This window comes from Falco naumanni, chromosome 2 (genome assembly GCF_017639655.2).
Source record: "Falco naumanni isolate bFalNau1 chromosome 2, bFalNau1.pat, whole genome shotgun sequence".
In the NCBI taxonomy this organism is placed as follows: domain Eukaryota; kingdom Metazoa; phylum Chordata; class Aves; order Falconiformes; family Falconidae; genus Falco; species Falco naumanni.
In genome coordinates, this window is record NC_054055.1 from 78,077,273 (window position 1) to 78,099,872 (window position 22,600).

The 22,600-nt window shown below is 38.1% G+C and overlaps 1 protein-coding gene across 10 annotated transcripts in view; it reads left to right on the top strand.

The window, feature by feature from the left end:
* Nucleotides 1-22,600, top strand: part of TTC3 (tetratricopeptide repeat domain 3) — a 68,321-nt gene that overhangs the window by 26,366 nt on the left and 19,355 nt on the right. For 9 of the 10 annotated variants that reach the window (XR_005826552.1, XR_005826554.1, XR_005826553.1 and 6 more), the window contains 14 exons: nt 968-1,028; nt 3,385-3,451; nt 5,542-5,679; nt 6,694-6,774; nt 7,475-7,587; nt 9,734-9,860; nt 13,962-14,084; nt 14,267-14,368; nt 15,049-15,141; nt 15,848-15,912; nt 17,329-17,471; nt 19,762-20,076; nt 20,872-21,135; nt 21,577-21,623. Coding sequence is in view for 6 of the 10 variants with exons in the window: in XM_040585063.1 (XP_040440997.1) it covers nt 968-1,028; nt 3,385-3,451; nt 5,542-5,679; nt 6,694-6,774; nt 7,475-7,587; nt 9,734-9,860; nt 13,962-14,084; nt 14,267-14,368; nt 15,049-15,141; nt 15,848-15,912; nt 17,329-17,471; nt 19,762-20,076; nt 20,872-21,135; nt 21,577-21,623 (1,739 nt within the window). In the remaining 4 variants the exon portion in view is untranslated. Of the gene's footprint in view, nt 1-967; nt 1,029-3,384; nt 3,452-5,541; nt 5,680-6,693; nt 6,775-7,474; nt 7,588-9,733; nt 9,861-13,961; nt 14,085-14,266; nt 14,369-15,048; nt 15,142-15,847; nt 15,913-17,328; nt 17,472-19,761; nt 20,077-20,871; nt 21,136-21,576; nt 21,624-22,600 lie in introns of those variants that run through there. The other variant, XM_040585066.1, reaches the window with a different exon arrangement.

A 22,600-nucleotide genomic window follows, 5' to 3' on the forward strand; every position in this document is an offset into this window, starting at 1 on the left:
AACTGAATGTGCCAGCTGCTTGTTTGTTCCTTACCATTTCAGAAATGTTGTTTTTTCCTTGTTTTTCTAGTTGTCTGGTTACTAGAAGGCAGCTCTTCCATACTGGATTTTGTCACTCTTGCTGTTCTAGTCATTAATACCTTGTGAAGTTTGAACTTTACAATTCTTGGTAGTCAAAAATTTCTTGACTTAGTCATGAGTATGCACGTGCGCATTCAGATGCCAATGTTATATTTTAATTGCACAGAAAATGGTTGAGAGATTATTTTGCAGTTAATGGCATACTTCCTGGTTTTGACCAATCACAATACAGTATTAAAACATGTTTTCTTCTTCTTTATTACTAATGAATTTATTTACTTGGCTTGTAGAGCCCTGTAACTAACCAATGACAGTGTTAGTTCTCTGCAGTTATAAAGTGCATTAGTCAAGTTTTTTGGAGTTAGAAATGAATCAGTATCACATGATAGATTTTTTCTTGTCTTTGTGATAGTATTTCCACATCATCAAACATTTTTATTTTGTAATTTATATCAATCCAACTCATACATTTACATTTCTGAGATTAACATGGGTTGAACTTAATTCCTTTAGCAGTGTACTTTTGAAGTGGCAGACTCCTGTACAATTTTCATACTGATTTCTTTTGCTTGGAGTCCACTTTAATGGTTGTTACAGTATTGTAGAGTCAGATCATATTCTACAGGATTTTAAGATTTTTCTGTTTATTTGAAGTGTCCTTTCCCCTTTATAGGGTTAATAAAATCCTATACTATTTAATAAAAATAATACTGAATTCATACTGTAACACTCAGAGGTGGCTTACTGAAAAACCTTGATTGTGTTAGTTTTCCATATTGTAAATGTTTTAAGATTCATTATTTGTAAAGAAAATGTGAGTTCTAAATCCACTTTTTTCTGTTACAGGTGATGATCAGTTTGTTTGAAATGCTTTTTCTCATTACAGGCCAAAGTCATCAAAACAAAGGAAGGCCAAAATCCAGTCCTGGTGACTCTGAAAAGACAAGGTAAGAAATTTTATTTATGTTTTAATTTATTTTGAGTTATTTTATGTAGCACTTAAAAACGAGTTAATGCAGCTTTGACTTGCTGCCTGCTCTTTACTAATTGATTTGTGAACATTGTTTACATACTCTTCAGGGTATAGTTCATGTTAAGATAGCTGATTAAAGTTCACAAAATTCCCGTTTTCATGAAAAGCCTGAGTTATTACTTGAAAACTAAATATTTTCCAACACTCAGTTGAATTTTAGTAAGTGAAGGCATAATTTTAATAACTGCTGTTCAGAAGTTTTTGCCCCAAAGTAAGTCACATAGTATAGCTGTAACAAAAAAGTGCTTCCTTTACAACAAAAGATAATAGGAATCTTGTTCCAGTTGTTACATTCAGACTTACACCGCGACATAACTCAGGCTCTGTCTTATCTTTAAGGCCCCTTTGTACTAGTTCTACTCAGTGTACCAAATAATTTTAACACTTCTCTGAGACACTTCATACATTTACTAGGAAGAAGAACTTTGACTGCAAGGAAAGCATTGTAAGTCAGTCTCAGAACTGAATACTAGAAAAGAACTTTGGCTTAAGAGTCCTGTTAATCGTTCGTAGATTGGAATTTTTGCTTAAAACAGAAGCATATATAATTTTAAGTACCTTAATACTTCCTGTAGAACATGCTGAATGTAAATGAACGTTTGACGGTTTGAGGCCAAAATTAAATTAGTTGAAATAAAAAGTACTATAGATTTTATGGGCAAAAAGTTTTGCTTCCATCTGTTACAATGTTTAAAACAGATTTTAACAAAATAAATAATTATTTCCAGTGATATTGGGGTCAACATGCTCCAGACAGGTTGGAGGAAATCGCTGCATTTATGGGTCATTCCATATGCCAATGTATTTCCTCATCTAGTAGATAGTTAAGGAGTAAAGAACTGTTACTGCTGACTTATTTGTAAGATGACTGAAGCAAATGATGACTTACTACATAAGGACATGTAGAAATGGAAGCTTTCAGTGTTTAACTTTAGCTGTGAAATATGACAAATTAAGCTGACTGTACTTTCTTGCTTGTATGTTTCAGCTAGTGTTTTTAGTTATGTTTAGGATGATTAAAAACAGATGAGGGGTACAGCAAAATAAGCTGTTTACATTGAAATAGAAAAGTTTTCATGAAGTGCTAATTTTTTGAGGCAGATTTCTCATGTAGAAGAGTCTAAACCTTTAGGAAACCTGGGAGCTGAACTGGATTGTCCCCAGTCCTCATCAAAGTATGACCACAAAACCTACCATCTTTTAATCTCTATTTACAATACTTCCTCCCCCAACTCTGTTTTGAATACCGTTGTAGCTAGGATATTTGAAACTTAGTCATAAGAGAGGTTATTTATGTTATTTAACTGGGTTGTTGTTGACTTCTTTATCCTTCCCCTTGAAGAGAGGAGGGAAACATTAGAATTCACAATGGGAACAAATCCTCTTTAATGTAACTAAACCATCTACACAATTGCTTCTCTCAAGGCAAAGTTTGTTAGACCTACAAAAAACATGATGTATCTCAAGAAGTGAGATGCATGATCAGTTACAATCTTGCCTCCATCTCTGTAATTAGCGGGTTTGCTTCTAAAAATCTAGGGCATCCTCTGACACTGCAAAGAATTTATCTCAGATGAGCATTTGATGCCTTTGAACGTGGGACAGAACTGCATGTGTATTAGCAAAAGACTATACAGAAGTATTAAGCCTTGGCTAGCAATCTTAGCATTGAGGATTTAGAGTATTAAGCAATACTTTACCACTTCATTGTACTGGCTACGTTCTATAGTTTGCATGGTGTTTCTGCTGCAGTAGTGGAAAAGAAGAGCTGAGAAGAACGGATCTGTTTCTCTCTTCTCTGCCCCTACCATGCGTAGCTGCTACATATGTTTGATTTTAAGTGGTAGTTGTGCTAGGATAAAGGGTCTTACACTTAAGAAGAGTAGAAAAGGGGAAAGAAGCCTAAGCACCTTCTTATACTGCTGCCTTTGGTGTAGGGAAGTTCTCTAGTCACCTGTTCCGCCCCTCAACTCAGCTGAGAATAAGGTGAAGATAAAAGAAGGCAAATAAAATGATAGAGAAGACTGCTACTTCCCTGAAGCCCTGGTGATTCCTGAGCCAGAAGTATACAAACTATATGAATAGCATCATAATCCTTCATAGTATTATAGTACTTGCTACCTGATTGTGCAAGTGTGCCATAATAATCTCTAGCATGTAGCCAAAAGTGATGTGGTTGATAAAAGCACTGAAGTTTCTGTTTCTTGAAAGTAAGACTATATATAAAGTACATGTACAAACTCATGATGCCATTGTCATGTTATTTGTAGAGATCACCTTGATTTGAAGATAGAGTCTAAAGCCATACAGGATAAACTCTTCTGTACTGTGCAACAGGTAACTGGGAATTCATCAGCATAAAACCTTGAGTACAAACGACCTTTTAGTACCACTGTTCAAAATCTTGGTTCATTCAGGAATTTAACACTTCATGCTTAGCATTACTTTTATCAGGAGACAAAGATTATATGATTACGCTGATTGATACTGTCTTGTTGCTGGTAGTCTTTTTGCTTCTCCTTCCCCTCCTGTAAGACCTTACACTGGAAATTAGTGTAACGAAACTCAGTATAGTCATAAAATAACTTCGCTAAACCCATGAGTTACTAATGTAGCTCCTTTGTATCTTAATTCATAAGAAAAATGACAAAAATCACTGGAAATCATTCTGGGATTTATAATACTTCTCCCAAAGTTTTGACTAAATATGTTTTCCTCTGTCTGATTATATATATTTGAAAATAATCATAGAACATTTTGTTGGAATAGCTGTTGAAAATGCTATAAAATTTATAAATTGAGAATTCTCCTTCTCAGGCCTTACGAGCAATGAATGATGAGTATCCCAAAGTTCTTGAATGAAATCATGGAGACGTACATAATTAATCATTTCTTCTCTGTTAATTTGGGGAAGCAGATACCAGAAACTCTATTCTGATTAATTACTTTGTAAGACATAACTGGAATCTGAAGAAGGTGCAGGTTCTGCCCTTATTTTCTTGAAAATACCTGTTTTTGTAAGGCTAATGCATTATTAGTATTGAAAGTAACATTTTTAGTTGGCTTAATCAGCTTCACGTGTTATTAGCTTAACATTAAATTAATATAACTTGTCCTGTTCTATAACTCTGTGCTCTGACATCATTAACTTGTAGCATTAGTTCTAGGAAATTAAAATAAGTCTTAATCATGTTTTTCGTTAGCTCATTTTTGCATTTTGATCTTTTCTTTATCTATTGTAGTTTCCACTGTCCCTGCCACTTTTGTTTGTTATTAGATCATGAGTATTTTCTTATATTTGTCCTTCTTAGTCAGTTGACAGGACGAAGACAAAATAAAAATGAAATTCATAGATGCTTAGGAAAATACATTCAGGACATATATTAAATTTAGTATGTCAAAAGTGTAATTCAGTTCACAGGAATACAGTTAAGTACTCCATTGGAATAATGTTACAAAAATAGGGCAACTCAAAAGTTATGTTCCATTCTCAGCAAATGTTCCCACTCTTTCAGTTTTTCTCTGCCCCTGTCTTTAGAATCCCAGGCTCAAATGCTGGCATATGGGACAGAGGGGAGGAAAAAGCAGTTAGGTAATCCTACTTCATAGGCTTTTTGTTCATATTGAAAATTTAATTCATACTGAAATGATGCAGTGGCCTAAAATACATAGGTGGGCCTCCTCGTTACTCTTGCTTTTTACTTATGATTGCAGGATTAGGTGTTGGAGGAGCTTCTTAAATAGTCAGATTACTTCTACCCTGCCACGGTGATCTGCTCCTGAAGCTAACTTTATTTTAGTGTTTCAACAGATCAAGGGAATGGAAGTTCTTAATTCTGCAACTGCTTGTCTTGATTTACAGTTTCACTGCTGGAAATTCCCTCAGACTTCAGGAAGTATCTGTAGTGAAAGGCTAATAACATAATGCATTCTGAAACCTTCTAACATTAACTATTAACCTAGATGGAGAGAAAGTGTAGACAGAAGGGAATAGTTCTCAGGTTTGTCAAAAATGTTTGTACACAAAATAATGTACAAGTGAGGAAGAGCGTAGGTCTGGGTTTGGCGATTTTTTCATATGTCAGAAGGATTAAAATGATGCTTGAACTATACTTGAAACTTTCTGGAGAGAAAAGGGTATAGCCTTAGAACAAAGCCTAGATTTTTAAGAGATTAGCAGCAGTAGGTCCATGAAAATCTTAAGTTTTTAGAAGTTGAATTTAAAACAGCTTTATAAAAATGTACCTGATCTGCTGCTTTAAAAGTGAAGTTGTGATAAAACTCCAGGAATTACACAATATTAACAGTTGTCTGTTGGGTAAGTATTTTAGCAAATAGCTTGCTTGCTTTAAAAAAACCCACAAAGCACAAACCCCAAAGGAAAATACTTTTTTCTCTTGGACTTACTGTTTTCCTAAATATTTTAGGTGGATTTAGCTATGTTGCCAGAAGATGTTAAATCCCTTGTTTGTGACGGTTATACAGCCTTGATGGACCAGCGATGTCACAGTGCTGAACGAGCCTTTTCGCAATTGTTGAGCATTCTAAATCCTTCAGAATTAAAGGTAAGCTTAGAAAAATAACCTAGTTTATCAAAGTAATTGAAGGTTATGCTTTCATTGCAGTATTTCGTTCTTTCCTTCCACCAAAATAGTCATTATTACTGTGTTGTTGCCGGTGATGTTGATTACAATGCCAGGTGTTTCACTGATAAGTATGTCAAGGAGCTTACAAATGAGAACAGGATAAAAAACCCAGTAGTAGCGTAGGATGTATTTCTGTAATGTTCAGCATACACGTGCATTTCTAGATGCAATCTGAAAAATACTTAGCAAAATAATATTCTTATAAGAACAAACCAAGATGCTCTTACCAAATATCTTATTTGTCCATTGTCAGCTTAACCTTTATTCTTAACAAGGTAGGGTAAAAAGAATTTACATTCTCAGGTCAGGTAACTCTTTGACAGCAAATACTGTGAAATTTTGTGTATATATATCTCTAGCCAATCAGTTATTGAATCATTTGTTCTTCTGGATTTCTTTTTGTGTGACAATGTGTGTGCACATGTGTTGCTGTGTTTCAAGCTCTCATTTTAGTAAGGGCTATTGCAATGCCAACAAGTAAGCCTGTCCGAGGAAGTAGTGCACCGATCCATCTGGAATTTTGACCTAGTTTATTAGGAAGAAAAAGGTTGAGAAAAGGTGGTGTTTTTTATTTAAAAGAAGAAAAAAATCTGCTCAGTTCTGAACATGAAACGTAGCAAAGACACACTGGACTTCATGAAGTCAACATAGTAAGACCTGTAGTTACAGCTTTTCTAAGAGCAGCCATTTCAGGATGTATCACTTCGAAATGCATAGGGGTACCAAATGACCAGCAGTAAAGCTGTAGTTAACCTTTACTTTTTATGTTAGTTGTAACATAAATCTGGTTAGAGGCTATGATAAGAATGATGAGAAAAGAGTTTTCTAGCTCTGTTGCAGTGAAGATCTTCAATTCACAATATACAGTAATGTTCTAGCTACCAGAAAAGTGTTTTTGTGGGTGTTACTACTATAATTTGGCTCTATTTGCAGCAACTGAATCTTCATATTATTAATTATGTTGTAATCATCTATGGACATGCCACTGCTCTTCTTGGAATAGGACAACCTGAGGTATGACATTAAGCCGCTACATTGCTTTTATTCAAAATTCTAGTTCAGGTAGTTGGCCATTTATTTTTGTCTCTTCTTAAGAGACATAAAATGAGTGGGGAAGGAAAACTTTAGATTTTAGAATAATACATTTTAATATCTAAGACTAGATCTTTAATGGTTTTTGATAAATTAAGCAACCAAATAAAATTTAAGTTTTCAAATGAGATTCCTAAATATTAATGAAGTATAGTCAATTATTTTTCTTCTACTTTGTTGTAATGTATTTATACATTAGTGGTTTTGATGTAAACATTCTTCTTTCAAAACAAAAGAAAGAGAAGCTTTTGGTTTTCGAAAACACCAAAACGAAAGTGTGGGTTGTTTGGGGTTTGGTTTTTTATTTGTTTTTTCTGCAGTTTTAAAACTGTTCAGTGTCTTCCAATGAATTTTAAAATGTCTGGGTGGTTGTAGCTCAGTGAGATCAATCATTTAGTTTCATTATTTCAGAGGGAGCCCTTATTTACTGAGTAAGTTGCCATTTTTATAAAAAGGGAAGCCTTTGTGTGTGATCATAAGAGTTGCTTAATTCCCTTTACGGTTCAGAAGTGATCAAAGAATAGGGCATACTGACCCACTCTACTGGAGCAAGAAAAGGAGAGGAAAAGTCAAAAGCTTCTGGCAAAGTGCCACATATTTTTGTCTTAAATTTACTTTGAAGGCATTGACAAAGGCTGAAGACCAGTTTAAGAAAATAATTGAACAGTACCAGGAAGAAAGATTTGGTTGTTTGGCATACTATGGAATTGGAAAAGTGTACCTCAGACAAAACAGGTTGGTATAATACTTTCATTTGAGAAACCGTGATGTAGGGTTTTTAAAAATTATTCTTTGTTAATCACTGATTCATACATCAGACTGAGTTATTACAACTTTAAGTTTGTTACTGCTAAGAATCTGATGGAAGCCGCTGAATCAAGAGGACTCCAGGGCATGGGGATATGACTGATCAGCACACCCCTGCAGTGGAGGAGAGTTCATAGATGAACTACAGAAAAACAATGATCTCAGGGAGAAATGTATCTTAAAGAAAGCTTAACTTATCTCAACACTAGGGAGACTGGAGGGTAACCTTGGTTTTAGATAAAGCAGCTGCACCAGTGAGTCATCTGGTTCCCTGAGATAATGTCTTCCTGAGGTAGCCAGACCAGCATGGGGGAGAGGAGGGGAGTGTGCATGTGGCTTAGCTGAACATAAAGTGCAGAAACTGGGTGAGTACTGATAAACTCAAGAGCAAAGGGCTTGAGCTGGCTTCAGCCCACGTATTCCTGGCGGTACTTCTTCCCAGTGTCCTGATGGTAAGTGTATAGAGACCGGTAACAGCAATCATGTTTGTATTGATTCGATAGTGTATTGCAATTGCTATGTTATGCTTGTGTTGTGATTTCAGTATATCACTGTATTGCTCTACTTAATCAAAATCCCCTGTAGTGGGTTGACTGGCTGCCAGATCCTCATCCAGCTGTGTTCCCACTCCCCCTTCTCAACAGAAGAGGGGGAGAAAATAAGACGAAAAAGCCCAGGGGTTGAGAAAAAGACGGGGAGATCACTTGCTAATAACAGTCATAGGCAAAACAGACTCAGCTTGAGGAAAAAGAATTTAATTTATTGTCTGTTAAAATAGAGTTGGATGGTGGGAAACAGTAAAAATCACCTTTCCCCTACCCTTCCTTTATCCCAGGCTCAACGTCACTCCCTCGTTCCTGACTCCTCTGCTTTCCCCTCCTCCCCAGAGCTGCCCAGAGGGATGTGGAATGGGGGTTGTGATCAGTCTGTAACAGCTCCTCTCTGCTGCACCTTCCTCCATGCCCTCCTCCCCTGCTGCTGTATGGGCCCTCTCCGCCAGCCTCAGTTCCTTTGGGGCATGTCCCCCTGCTCTAGCAGGGAGCTTCCGTGGCTGCAGTGCAGATACCTGCTCCAGCAGGGTCCTCTCAGGGCTGTAGGAGAACGTGTGCTCTGTGCCTGGAGCACCTCCTCCCCTCCCCCTTCTTACCTTGGTGCTTGAAGGGCTGTTTCTCACACTTTGTTTTTTCCTTACTCCTCACAGCTGTGCAGCAAGTTTTGTCTTTTCTTACCCGTGCTTTCTGTGAGGTGCCACCATCTTGCCTGAGGGGCTCAGCTGTGCCCCGTGGTGGGTTTGCTGGAGCCAGTTGGGGCTGGGGCAGCCCTGGCCTCTCCTCACAGAGGCTGCCCCTGCAGCACTGCTGCCCCCCCCCTCCCAGCACAACCTTGCCACATAAACCCAGTACGGTGCCAAATAAATAACTTTAATATCAAACTGTAAACCCTTCTTATATGCAATATCTAAAAGCACCTGGTCAGAGTGTGTTGCAAACTGAGAGGGGATTCCTCCTTCCACAGGGTAGCCAGGTGCAGTCATCTGAGGCCCAGGAGATGTCTGTGTCCCAGTCCCACAGATGCAGCTTGTTTCCCTAGTTTTGACTCCTAGGCTGCATGTGTCCCAAAGGGGAGCATAAACACACACACGATAGTGCAGCTGAGCTGCCCAGACTACCCCAGGCAGAGCAGCTCCCATGTAAAACTCATTTAAAACATAAATATAGGCAGCGGAGTCCTGTGCCTCCTCCCTGGCTGATCAGGGTTGAAGGTCAGTCATGAACATACACATGTCCTGACTCTCTGTATTGACAGGCACACCCAGGGTCATGGGTCCCCTGAATGTCAGTGCAGCCTCTCAGCCTGCCTCACATCTGGACTCTGGGCAGGCTGGCTTACTGGCTCACACCTTGAGTCTTTTATACTGAAGAGTCCTTAAACAGATAACGAACCAGGTACTCTTTCATTCCACAGATCATGTTCTTGCCCCCTCCTCCCCCTCATAAAGTAAATTGTGACGAGTATGATACATAGAAGTTACTCATATATGATTTGAATGTGTTGTACCTGTTTGAAACTTCAGATTTTCAGATGCACTCGATCAGTTCATGAAATCGCAAACAATGGTTAATCACAAGATTGTACCTGGAGTATTAACTTGGCCCACAACATCTCAGGTCATTGAAGAGACACGGATAGAGAATTTACAGGTATGTTTCAAAATAAAATACCAAAAAAAAGGGGAAAAAAGGCATAAAAGGCAAAAAAACCCTGTTCTGTCAGATGGCCTTTCAAAAAAATAAAAAGGTTGTCATCCTCCCATCCTCCTCCCTGGCCCCCCATTGTCAAGGCCAAACAGAAATGGGGGTTGAAAGGGAGGTTTCAGTCTGGAGCAGCCAGCACAAGTGCTGCTGCTCATTGTCTAGAGTATTGTCAGCACCGAGGCTTGGTCTTTGTAGAGCAGAACTCTGGTGAGGACAAATTTGAGCACATGGGAAGCATCCCATTTACAGCACAAGGGTGGGGGCTCTGTATCAGGCTCTATGCTTGGGTATTTCCATTTAATAATATTGTTCTAATCTGCTCCAAGTGTTTCATTATGTGTTGACTTCTTAGTTGCACATTACTGAACATTAAGTAGATGTATTATATACAGTGTAATGCTAGAGTGAACCAGCTAAAAATTCAAATTAGCAAAAATGTGAAGTTGAAAATTGCAGTAATCATGCTGTATTTAAAACCAAGTAGGAGAGTTAGACCATGTAGTTCTTGGTTGGTGCAGTGGGAGTTGTATGGTAAAATTCACTCTTTGACTTGAAACATCTGACTTGTGGATCTGACACTACAAATTGCTTTCTCACACTCCACAGCTCTTTTTAATTATTATTACTGTTACTGTTTTTAAACTATAATTGAGTCACTGTTATTTGTTAAGGGTTTCTGGATAAACCATGCCATGAGAGGTAAGATGCGTGAGCTGCTCTGCATGGATGCAGTTTGACACAGTAGAACTTGCTAGGTTATTCAGTGTATGAACTTGGCTATACTATACTGACCTGCTTCATTTCTGGTAGAAGCAACAGTACTGTTGTTTCTGAAACAAAAACTGACCTAAAGATTTCTCACAGATCCCCAGCTGACACCACAGTAGTCTGGCCACAGTGATACGTCGGTGGTCTGGGACTTCTAGAGAATGTAATACAAATACCTGAAAGGCTGTAATTGGTGCTGTTTGTTTCTAATAATGTTTTATTAATCTGGGCTCAGTGCAAACCCTGTGGGACTCGGAACTGACTTTACATAAAGCTACTGTGATGTCTTTACCTAGACACTATTCAGGGAGATCTCTGTAGCTCCAGTGCAGAGTCAGGTCTGAGCTGCCCCTGGGAATGTACGTGATCCTGTAACCTGTGGCATAGGAAGGCATGGACCCCAAGTCAGTGAAGAAGTGAGATCGTTTATTGCATACAAGTGCTAGTTATATACAAACGCTTATCTACCCAAGTTCTGCCCTGGAATGTGCCAATGTGCATTAAGGCACCTGGGAATTTGTCTATGTGTAGCAAAGCAGTTACTTATTCAGAGCTGTTCACACGCTTGTGGTTTTGCTGCCAAATTTGTCTGCTTATCTGTACACTAACAGTTCTGCCAATTCAACCTTGTTTCTCTACAAGGTCAACTTATTTTAGTCCCTTAAAATTCCCCCTTTTTTGTTAGTTGCGATAAGGCAAAGGTTGCATGCAGCTGGGTGACCGTGACTTGATTCGTGCTACGGTCAACTAAGCACTGAACACAAGAAAAGAGGCATGGGCGACATAAAGCAAACATCAATTGGGCAGTTAAAGCGGTTATTACAAATCCTGCAATATTTTTGATCCACGGTCTGAAGTTTCCCAGCCATGAGAAAAGTCCAAAGCCATCCCACCCCTGGCTTTGCTGTAAATCTTTAGGGCTTTTAAGTTTTGTATGCTTGTGTGAATTGAATCAGAGTGGTCACTCAGATTCATGCAACACATCCCATCAAAGTCTTCACACCTGTGTCCCTGTGCCAACAATAAAAAATCAATAGCAGCTCGGTTCTGTAGGGATGCATGACAGACAGAATCGATATCTGCTAATATACCTGAAAGAGCAGTGCTTGTAACATTACTTTCTTTAGCAAGCCAACAGCCTAATTTATTAAACGAGTTAAGGGTGTGTGCCGTTTGTACAGAGGAGATCAGAGAAGCAAAAACACGTTGCGCTGTGTTCCAGAAATGAACCTGAGGGTTACAGTTTGCTGTGAAGCTTGTGCTACGCCGTTCTTGAAGGTCGTGCAGTTTCCATGCCCTAATGGCTAAATCACTGGGGTGAAAGAAAGAAAGTTTGTCAAATGTGCAAGGCCCTCCCACTGCCCTGCTCGGAATTCCCATCCAGGCCCTGTCCCCACGGATCAAAAAGGTGTTGTTCAAAAGGCTTCCCGGGGCTATTGCTGGGTTTACTGTTCTAGGTGCTATATAATCGCACCAGGTGGACTCAATCTGATAAACTGCTGACCTACTTGTCAGGTCAGTGCCTGTGCTGTTGAAATATGGCCCACTAGTGTGATTCAGATGGAAATACACTGATGCTTTTATGGTTCCCAATAGTTCCAATTCTGAGAGAGCCAGAAAGTCACTGATTTTATCAAGCCTTTTCCCTCCATGTTGTTCTCTTTAGACCATTGAGCACTCTCACCCTCTGTTAGGCGCCAGGGGCCATCACGCCACCATTTTGATTCCCGGACACCAGAGTTGACACAGGCCCCCCAGTCGAGGCCACTACGCATAGCTCACAAAAATCAGACAACCACATTATATATTGCATCGGGTGAGCACCATGTGAAGAAGGTGACCTCCAACTGTGCGGTGCGAGTGTATAAGATTCTGCAATTGCTTCAAGAAAGAACGTAGTGAACGTACTATGAATTCCCCTTTCCTGCACTGCTTTTCTTGGCTCTTTGATGGCCTCATATTGCATAGGCTACCATTCTGGAGGCTGATTTGGCTGATAAAATACTGGACGTGCCACTGCGACTCCCAAACCCCCTTGTTTAAATGCTTCCTGCTTGCATTCCTGCCACCAATCCCCTGGACTCCCTTTCACCCTCCCCAAAAACACGGTCAACTCGCCGGGGGATGGGAGGAAGAAATCTGGTTCATTTTCCAAATCTGTAAGACCTGGATCAAAAGGGTTCTCAGTGTCAATGGAGTCATTGTACGAGTTGTCCTGTTTCCACATTTGGTTCTATGCCATCAGGGCTGCTGCAACTGGTGATGGGAGCTTTGAGGGCAGAGGAGGTGCAGACAGGGTCACCGTTGTTGATGGTGTGTTGAGAAGAGCCGTGTTGTCAGTGGAGTTTGCAGCCTCTCCTGGTTTAGCACTGTTAGTAGAATTGGTCGACAGTTGGCGAAGGGTAGTCAGAATCTGCCACCAGGATGATAAATGCTTTCCTGCAGCGAGGTCTCCCTCCATGGCAGCATCATACAATTGTCTGCCAGCTGCTTGCCAGGCAGTGATTTGCAATGTGCCATTAGGTAGAAAGTCCAACACTTGGTCATGGGTCCATTCTAGCAAAGTTACTAGCTGTGGACCCATTGCAGCTTGTTGCTGAGCTGCAAGCAGCTGTCGCAATACATCCAGGCTGCACTGCTGATCTTGGGCTAACTTCCCTCCCACGGTTCCCAACTGCTCACCTCCTTCGTAGGTGATGGGTGCACACAGTCAAAGTTCCCGCGCCTCCTGGTTCAGTTGGGTGATGCCACTGGTTTGGGCTTTGTGAGCCTCCTCTTCAGTGTCCCCGTGCGGGCACCGTTTGTGGTTATTGCTATATAGTGCTAGTGCAAGGTCAACTTATTCTAGTCCCTTACAGTAACCCAGATCCCAGGTGAGGCACTCTGAAGGGCTAGGGAACAGTGGTAATGAGCAGACACTTCATTTTCATCACGGTATCTGAGTAACCTGGCTCATCATTTTGGTAATAGAAAATTTACTTATATTCTCATGCATTTGGAATTGGTCAGCATGTAAAACATTGGTCCAAGATAAACGTGCATGCAGGGAAGCTAGGAGTACTTAGCTGATAGAAGTTCAAACGTGCTTTCGAATGTTTTGCTATAAAAGGACAATCTTCCGTAGCTTTCCCTAGAAAAGAATTGCTCTTTTGGTGTTAGTCATCTGCTGTTCAGAAAGATGTGTGTTTCGCTGCAGAGTTCCCTAGAAGTTTGCAAGTAGATACTGAACATCTTCCTGGTTTCTGCACAATTTGTCCTATGTAATTTTATGTTTCTCAGTTGACTTTAAAGAATTGTATTGAAGAATGCAAGTTCCCTCCGGAACCAGATGCAGTTTGTCGATATCAGAAATGCCATGGCCACTCCAAAATCCAAATATTTTTTACAGACCCAGACTTTAAGGTAAATTTTTAGTCTAAAAGGGTTTGGGAAATAAAACTTTGTTTACATGTTTCCTGCCTCCTTTGATATTAGAGGTATCTGGAACACACCATCTTATCCTATCTACTGTTAAGTTGTGCACTGGTTTCTGTTGTGGTTTTTTTTTTTTCAAATGTTAAATTCATACTGTTTCTCAATGTTAGGGTTTTATACGTATTACTTGCTGTCAGCAATGTAGAGTGGAGTTTCATATCGGCTGTTGGAAGAAGTTGAAAACAACAAACTACAGTGATAAAAATGATAAGGTAAGAGCTGTGTCAGACTATAAGCATATTTTTTTTTTTTAAGTCAAGATTATAGCATTCCTTTTGGTTTGTGGTAAGTGCAGTGCTACAGCCTGATGTTTCACCTGCATGACAATGACAGGAGGAGACACAGGAAAGAGTAGTCTCTTGCTAAACTGACTGATGAGCGAGTATGGGTGAATCTTGCTGTTCTTTACAGAAGAAAGACCTGTCTGTGTGAAGGCTTAGTATGCTTAGCCTGTTTCCCTTGTATCATTTATGTCCTCCCATATGGAAGTTTTATTCCTTCTACAGTCTTGAGGTTGAAGCAACAGTTTGACATTGAGAATGTCTAAAGGAATTTTACAAAATACAGTATCAGCAGCCAATATAAAATGAAGGGAAATCCAGGCAATGTATGAACTCATAAAAGAATATTCTTAAACTTGACTCTTGAATGTGAAGTTGGAGGGGTTTTGCCATACCTTTGGGAATAACAGCTGTATGCTACAGATCTAGGATCTTTTTGATTTGCAGACCTTGGCCAAGTCAGCTGTCACATGCTTTCATCATCCAGTAAGAGTTTAGGATTGTGCTAGCTTTAATTACCTCGGTTATCTCAAATTAAGAAACTGATCTGTATAAGAACATAGGTTTTGAATGCATTTAAATGTCTTTGTGTGTCCCATTTTCTCCTGCAGGATTTTCTTCAAGAATTGTGTATCACTCCTGATTGTACAGGCCTTATTTCAAAAATAGTTATTTTCAGTTCTTCTGGTCTCGTAAAATGTGAAGTAAGTAAATGTTCATATAAAATATGAAAATAATATTTAAATTTTTCACTGTGGTAAAGGAAATAAAGTGAAGTTGAGAATGTAGCTGCAAACATAGAAGTAATATGCTGTCTTAATCACAGAATCTGAACGTTACGTAGGAATATTAATTACCTGCTCTCTTCTTACCTGGTCTTCTGGTAGAGCAAGCATTGCCTTATGGTATTGGTTAGAACTGTCATGTATAGGAACCAGAGATTCGTTTTATATTTAGTTTGTGTGACATGAAAGGAACTGTGTTAGCAAGAACAGCTCTGACTTAAACTAAATGAAGTGATTGTATTGGAAGAGTGTTGTTACCCTCTACAGAGTCACAGTAAGATGGATGCATCTTCCCAGGGCAGTATTGATCTGTGAGAACCAAAAAAATGATTGTCACATTTGCTTTCTGTCCACTGGTAGAGCAAAACAGCCTCCAGTTCTTCCTGACTTTGTGTTATCTTTCAACCTGTCTTTTCTGCAAATAAAGATGTATTGCTATATACCAAATTGTAGGAGTAGGGGGTAACTTTAGGTAGACCTTCAGGAGGCTGCATATGGGCTGCATTATCTCTTTCATAGTATTACTTTTACTGCTTTCCAAAGCATCAAATATTCCTAGGTTTGAGTACAGCAATGTTGCATTGTAACCCAAATTTAATTAATATGATGTCACTTATTTTGGTAGTTTGAACAAAAAATCACAAAACCTAAGGAACGACCAGGAGGCTGTATTAAACAGAAATGTTCAAGGTAAGCTCTCTGCTGTTTAAAAGTAAGTTGAATCAATTTGAGAACAAAACAGTTTCCTCTAGGATTTGTTTTCATACCTTTTTTAAAGAATTGCTAAAATCCCGCAAATACTTTGGAAAGCTATTCTTGCCCTTTGCCTCTGATAAACTAAATAGTCTGGTAAAACACGTTATATTCCAATTATAAAATCATTTAAATTAACTTGTAAATGACGATACAGAGCTACAGACTTATAACGTGAGCACAGGAGGGCGTTAACTGGTATTACTGAATAAGTTATTGGTTACTCTCTACTGGTCATACGATTCTTTAGAAAAAAAAGTATCTGTTTGGGAACAGGAAGCTTTTCAAATATACAGGATATGAGTTGATGCAGATCTGATTCCCCACACATCTGTATTGAGGGATGAATTGTCCATTGCACCATTGACTTCCCAGCAATTTGAACCAAGAATTTTTGAATATAAATTGTGGCAGTCACCTTTAAGTTTTCTATACTTGAAACCTCGTTTCATTGTGAAATACGCAGGCAGGGAAGTAACATGTTTTTTGAGGAGAGTGTGATTTGGAGGCTGTGTGCGGACCTTGAGGACTTGTTTCTTTTGCTCTCCATACATGTATTTCATTTGTACTAAAATACTTAACAATTAGAAAAGAACAGGCATTTGTTACTCTTCTGAATGGATTGAGCGTCTTAATTACTCAACGTGAAAGTCAAGTGTACTAGATTAGAGTACCACCTCTCTTTGCAGTCTGAGATTGCAGGCATTGTTCTATTCCTTCCTCTTGCTAGAGGGAAGAAGCTCATCAAGGTTTTTAGCTGGATGGGAGAGGAGGCGTTGCTGTGTGGGCCAGGTTCAGCACCACTGTTCCACAGAACTGACTATCTAACCAACTTTGAATGTTTTGGAAGTGTGAATAAAAGCTGGATGTAATGATGCTATTTCAGTTGTTGATGCATGTACCTTTGACATATAACTTGAGTTTACACTTTTTGGTCAAGTAAGGTTATAAATAATGAGGAATCACACTGAGAGGATAGAAGAAATTGATTTTTAAACGTTAAGGAAATCAAATGTTAGTATTTGGTTCAAAATGCTGAGTTATAAGTTAAGAAAAAACCCCTGGTGGTATTTAAGTTAATCCTAATTCAGACATCTTTAATGGGAGTAAAAGTTATTGCATCTTGAGGATATCTTACACTTACATACTTGATCTTTATGAAACTTCTATGAAATTTTGTGGTCTCCAAACTTCTAAATGAAAACTAGCTTTATTATAGTTGTACTTCTCAACATAGTATTTTATAGAATGGAGCTCACAGCTATTGTAAAACATGAAGAATAACTGAGATGTGCTGAACTCCTTTGGCAACTTACCTGAACTAACGTAAGGCTCACTGCTTAATTTGTTCAGTCTTAGGAAGTTAAAGATTAAACAAGAGAAAAAATTACAAAGAAAACATGCACGAGAAGAGGCACAGAATTCTGCTAAAAAGAAAATAGAAGAAAACCAGATGGGAAATGGAAATGAACCATCTCAATGCAGTGATCACAGTGGTATGTGGAAGTATAGATTATTGTTCTAAGTTATCATGAGGTAGCATAATTAGCATTCTGAATGTCCTAAGTCAAATTATAGTAGAATACTAATGTGGGACATAATTCCCCTCTTAAATTTTACTTAAAATTACTTTTATTTCGGTTCTGGTTTTAGTTTCTAAATACTATAAGGTGTTAGCGTATGGTTAAGTTTGTTGTAGGAAACTTTTATTCTTGCTTCATTGTTCACAACGAAGCAGCCTGAAGAGGGCAAAGGCTCCAATTCCAAGTTAATCTATTTAAAAGTAGTTTCAGAAAAAGCTTTATGCCCAGCAACTTAGGACACTGCTACAGGGAAAAAGAAAAAAAAACAACAACCAAACCAAACCCAACTGCATCTCAGTTAAAGAACAAACAATATCTTAAGCCCAGGAACTGCAGTGACTTGAGTAAGTATATTTGAGAGGATTGGGGAAGATAAAATACTTCAACCTGTAAGTATATAGTTAGATAATGCTTCAGGTTTTGTGTTACAGTTATGTTGCTCTGCAGTGCTGCCTATTTCGGAGGTGTGAACTTGCACTGCATTTTGTATTAGGGCAAGCTATAGTGCAAAGAAAAATGGATGTGTTTTGTTTGGGTTTTTTGTTTATTTTATTTTTGTCTGCATTGTTAACTTCAAAATAGTGCTCACATTGATTTCCTTGTAGAATTTGGTATTAAATACCGAGGGCACTTTTTCATCTCGTACATGCCATATTTGGAGTTCTCCAGAACCCTGTTGCCTGTTCAGTGGCATATCCCAGCACCTTCTCTTAAAAAAGCTCTCGGGTGCTACTCTTTTTAGAATTTTTTTCTTAATCATTTTGTTTGAGAGTGGTCCCTTCCAATTAGCACCATAGTTTACTATTTTTGCTTCCATGTGGTTTTCTAAAATCATGTTCAATTGGGTTTGTGTTGAGGTTTTTTTGAAATCTAGGGTGTCTGCTTTTCAGTGGCGTATCTTTTGTTCTGGTCATTGGATCCACTGCAGGTCACTGAGTTACACCTATGTGACTTGGCTGTCCTAAATGCCCTTAAAACTTCCAAGAACTAAAAATGCCTTTGGTGTGACAAACACACTCACCCTGAAGTACTGTGGGTAAAAGTTGGGACACTGATGCAAGAATATGTCAACATGAAGCAACTTAACACATTTCAGAAAAATGTGCGTTGGTGTTGGCCAACCCTTTTTATCTGTCATGATTTAATTCTGTAATAAAATTGGAGTCTTGCATGTCGTTGGAGACAAGCTATCTATTACCCTGGAGTTTTTTTTTGGCTTGGGGAAATTTTGTGAGGAAATCTTTTCAAAAAACACCTGATTTAATCTCCCAAACTTTCTGAGAAGGCTGAGAGGCCAATTTCAGGGGTTAGCTAGATCACAAAGAGGGTTTTTTTTTTTTGTTTTGTTTCATTAGTAGCCATAGCTACCTTTTAAATAAAAACAAATCTGCTTGTAAATTTGGGGGGGAAGTGCAAGTGAGAGGAGCACTTGTTTGTATGCATTTTGTAAGATACAGAGGTTTTTAATGCAGCCTCCTGCAGGATAAAATCAGGCATGGCTAGCACCTGTAGAGCTCATTGAATCCTTTAGTAAGCTTCTAACTGTTTGTGTTACAATGCTTAATTATTCTGTGTGTATGTAGTGTCTGGGTTTTTTTTTTTTAATTTTGTCCAGACCTACATCTTTTGACTATAGTTACTCTCAGTTAAGCTCTGAAAGTAGCGTTCTATAAATGTGTGGTCTTGAAGAATAATGGAAGGTGAAGGCTGATATGAGCCAGTTATCTTTTTCATTCTAGTTCCACAAAGAACCAGTGGCAGGGTCAGGACAAAGGTTTGCTTCTAGGTATATGCTCAGGCATTCAGAAGTGTGCCCTTGCTCTGAGAACTGATGCTCGGGGGAGTTCTGCCTCTGCGTGAGGGCTGGCATGCAGCCCACATAGATAAAGCTCTATAGACAATTGCTGGAAGCTACTATTGCTAGCTGGTATTTTTTTTTTTTCCTTTCTGAAATCTAGTTAAGGTGCTAAGGATTGCTTGTTTGTGTAAACCAAATTTAAAACAATGTTTTACCAAATTCATAATGCTAAAGCTAGTTTCTGTGAAAAGTTCTATACTTTCTGTAATTTTCAGTGTTGTGATAAAGCAAATAATGAGAAACACACTTTAGGCCAAATTATCTGTACTTTAAAGTTGGTGGTTTTAATTGTGGTAAACTGACATGTAATCTTCTTTTGTTGGTTTTTTTTAAATCCCATTATAGGTAGTGTTCAGGATTTATATGATGGTGATCGAGTCCTGCAGCATATCAGTCTAAATGCTGAGCAAATAAAAACAGCTGTTTACGATGCTTCCAAACTATTAAAGGAATTACTTTCATGGTTTGTAATCAGTGAGGAGGATTACATGTCATATTCCAAAACTAGTAGCACGTCATGTGAAGTGATGGAGCAGCTCATCAGTTACTTAATTCAAGAAAAAAACAGAGTAAAAACAAGGGGTTTTATCCATGTGCTGAGTGAACTGGAAGAAGTGGATCCCAAACTACACAAGTGGCTTAAACATCTTAACAACTTGGGTAGGCTATATGTTTATGTAATAGCAGAACACCTTACCCTAACATAGTTGTTCAGTTTACAGATTAAAAGATAACCTCTCTGTTTTCCAGTCTCACTTTTCTAACTTTAAATGGTAAAGCTTTCCTCTTTTTCATTTACTTGACCCTTAGCCAGGATTTCTAGAGAAGCTTGACTATTGGCAACACAGGAACAACCTCTCTTGTCTCTGCAAGCAAAGCATTGGCAGGGTTTTGTCCATGTAAGAAAGAGAAAATTGAACAGATTGATTTTTATAATGTCTTTAAATTCCAAAGTAGGCTTAAAGAATACTTGTATAAATTTATTTCTGGAAGGTAAATCATCGGGGGGAGTGGTGGTGTTTGTCATAAAAGTTGAGCTGATTGTATGATTTGGAAGTAATTTAACTTGGTGCTCTTTGGTAGCCTTGCCTTGCTGTGTAGTTTCCTGTTGAATTTATAATTGGATGAAGGCAGGAGTTTGTTTTTGCAGGCAAAATGGATGTAAGATGCCAAAACCTTGGACAAGATTTGGGTTCTTAATTCTCTTCTGTTGTGTCCATGTCCTTTGAGGAATTTTTATAGATTTATTACGCTAATAATAATTTGGTGTTGACTAAGAGTAAAATTTACCATTTTTGTTTGCGTTTTCAAGATACAAAAGGTTTTACATAATCTGCTTCAACTACTGTATACTTCATTTCTAGAACAAACTGTTCCTCTTTGAAGAGGAATATCCCACTGTAATCACTAAAACTCTGAAGCCAGAATGAAATGGGTTTTTTTCATCTCTTTTAGGTCTGACAGCTACAAAGAACTTCCTCCTTCAATATGGACAGCTTTTAAAAGAACTTGACCTTTCAATTTTAACCACCCTCTGGAATGAGAAGTATGGTAGTAAATTTGACTATGTGACAACTAGTTCTGAAGACAAAGAAATTTGTGATTATTTCTTAAAACCACCCTTAGAGAAAACCCGTTGTTTTATATGGCTGTTAGAAGACAACAGAGAAAACTTTCCATTTCTTCATCAAGCTTTAGATGAATTCTTTGATAAAATGGGTGAGTGTGCAAAAGTCATCGTTCTTGCAAGCATTGTATTTTGTCTGGTTTTATACCACATTTGATGGGCTCTGTAAAAGGCCAAAACCTCAGCAAACTACTAACTGCCTTATTATATGGGATCCTCTGTGTTCAGTGCTTAAAAGGCGATGTAGCCTCAGAAGGCAAGCCACCCTTTTTTAGGTTACATTCTGCTGTTTTTTCGTCTGCCACAACCAGCAAGTGAGTTTACTTTAATGCATGTATGATGTCCGATCACAATAAGTATGTATCTTTCAATTTAAGCATAAAGATTCTGCGTCTACAGCCTTTGAGATGTTTTGGTAGTATTTGATAAAGGATTATAATAACTATTACTGTAATTTCATAGCTCACAATTCTAAGTTACATAACGTATTTGTATTTCCATTTATGAATGTGATTTTGTTATCCTTTCAATAGATGACCCTACTATTATATTAAAGAAGCAGGGAAATGAAAATATATTGGTAAGTGAGCTTAATGTCTATTTGGTATAAACTCAGAAAAGAAGTATGTGTTTGGTGTTTTAAAAATCTGCAAAAGCAAATAGGGATGTGCGTCTCTCTTTATTTTACATCATCATAATTCAGACCTGATTAGAGATTTACTCTTTTATCTGGCCCCACTCCCCTTTTCTTAAAGCATTTGAAAACTGCTTAACATTTTTCTTAGAGTTCTGTCAGTAAAATACTTGGGTTTTCTCTTTTGTTAAAGCACAAACCATCGTGATATCTTTTAGATTATGAGCATTTCAAGGATGCAGTTGAGGAAGTCACAGTGAAAGCAGATGAGGGTACACTGATGTGCTGTATCACCTCTTTTGGATAGGGAAAATAAGGCAAATAAGGTGCATGGGAATAGCATTTGCATATTACTTGGTAAGAGCAGTTTGGTGTTAACTTTAAAAAAAAGTCTCTGAAAATATCATTAGGAAAATTAATTCTAAAAAATGCTTATTTAACAGACAGACTCTTACTAACTTGAAACTGCGTATTTACCATGAGAACTGAACTTGAAGTGTGATTCTTCCTTGAGCATCCTTAACTTGAATCTGCATAATTTTGTATACTAATTGTACTGTATATTTTACAGTCATAAGCAACAAATGGGAACATGGTATAACCCAGCTTTACCTTCAGATGACATTAAATTGTAAGGCTGGAATTTAATGTTTGTTCCACTAATATGCAAAGTAAATTTGGAGTGAGTTAGACATATTTTGCATTTGTTTGTTAAAATTTATAGATGCTTTTCAGATTCAACCCATAAGTCTTAAAGTGTACATCATTCTGAACCACTTTTTCATTAGTATCTTAATTAAAATCCATTCTAACTGGCAGAAGTATGTGTATTTTGGTTAATTATGTTTGAGGCACTCATTTAGAATTTTTCTGGTGTGCAGATAAATTTATCTGTACAAATCCAAGATGTACTTTTGGTAGAG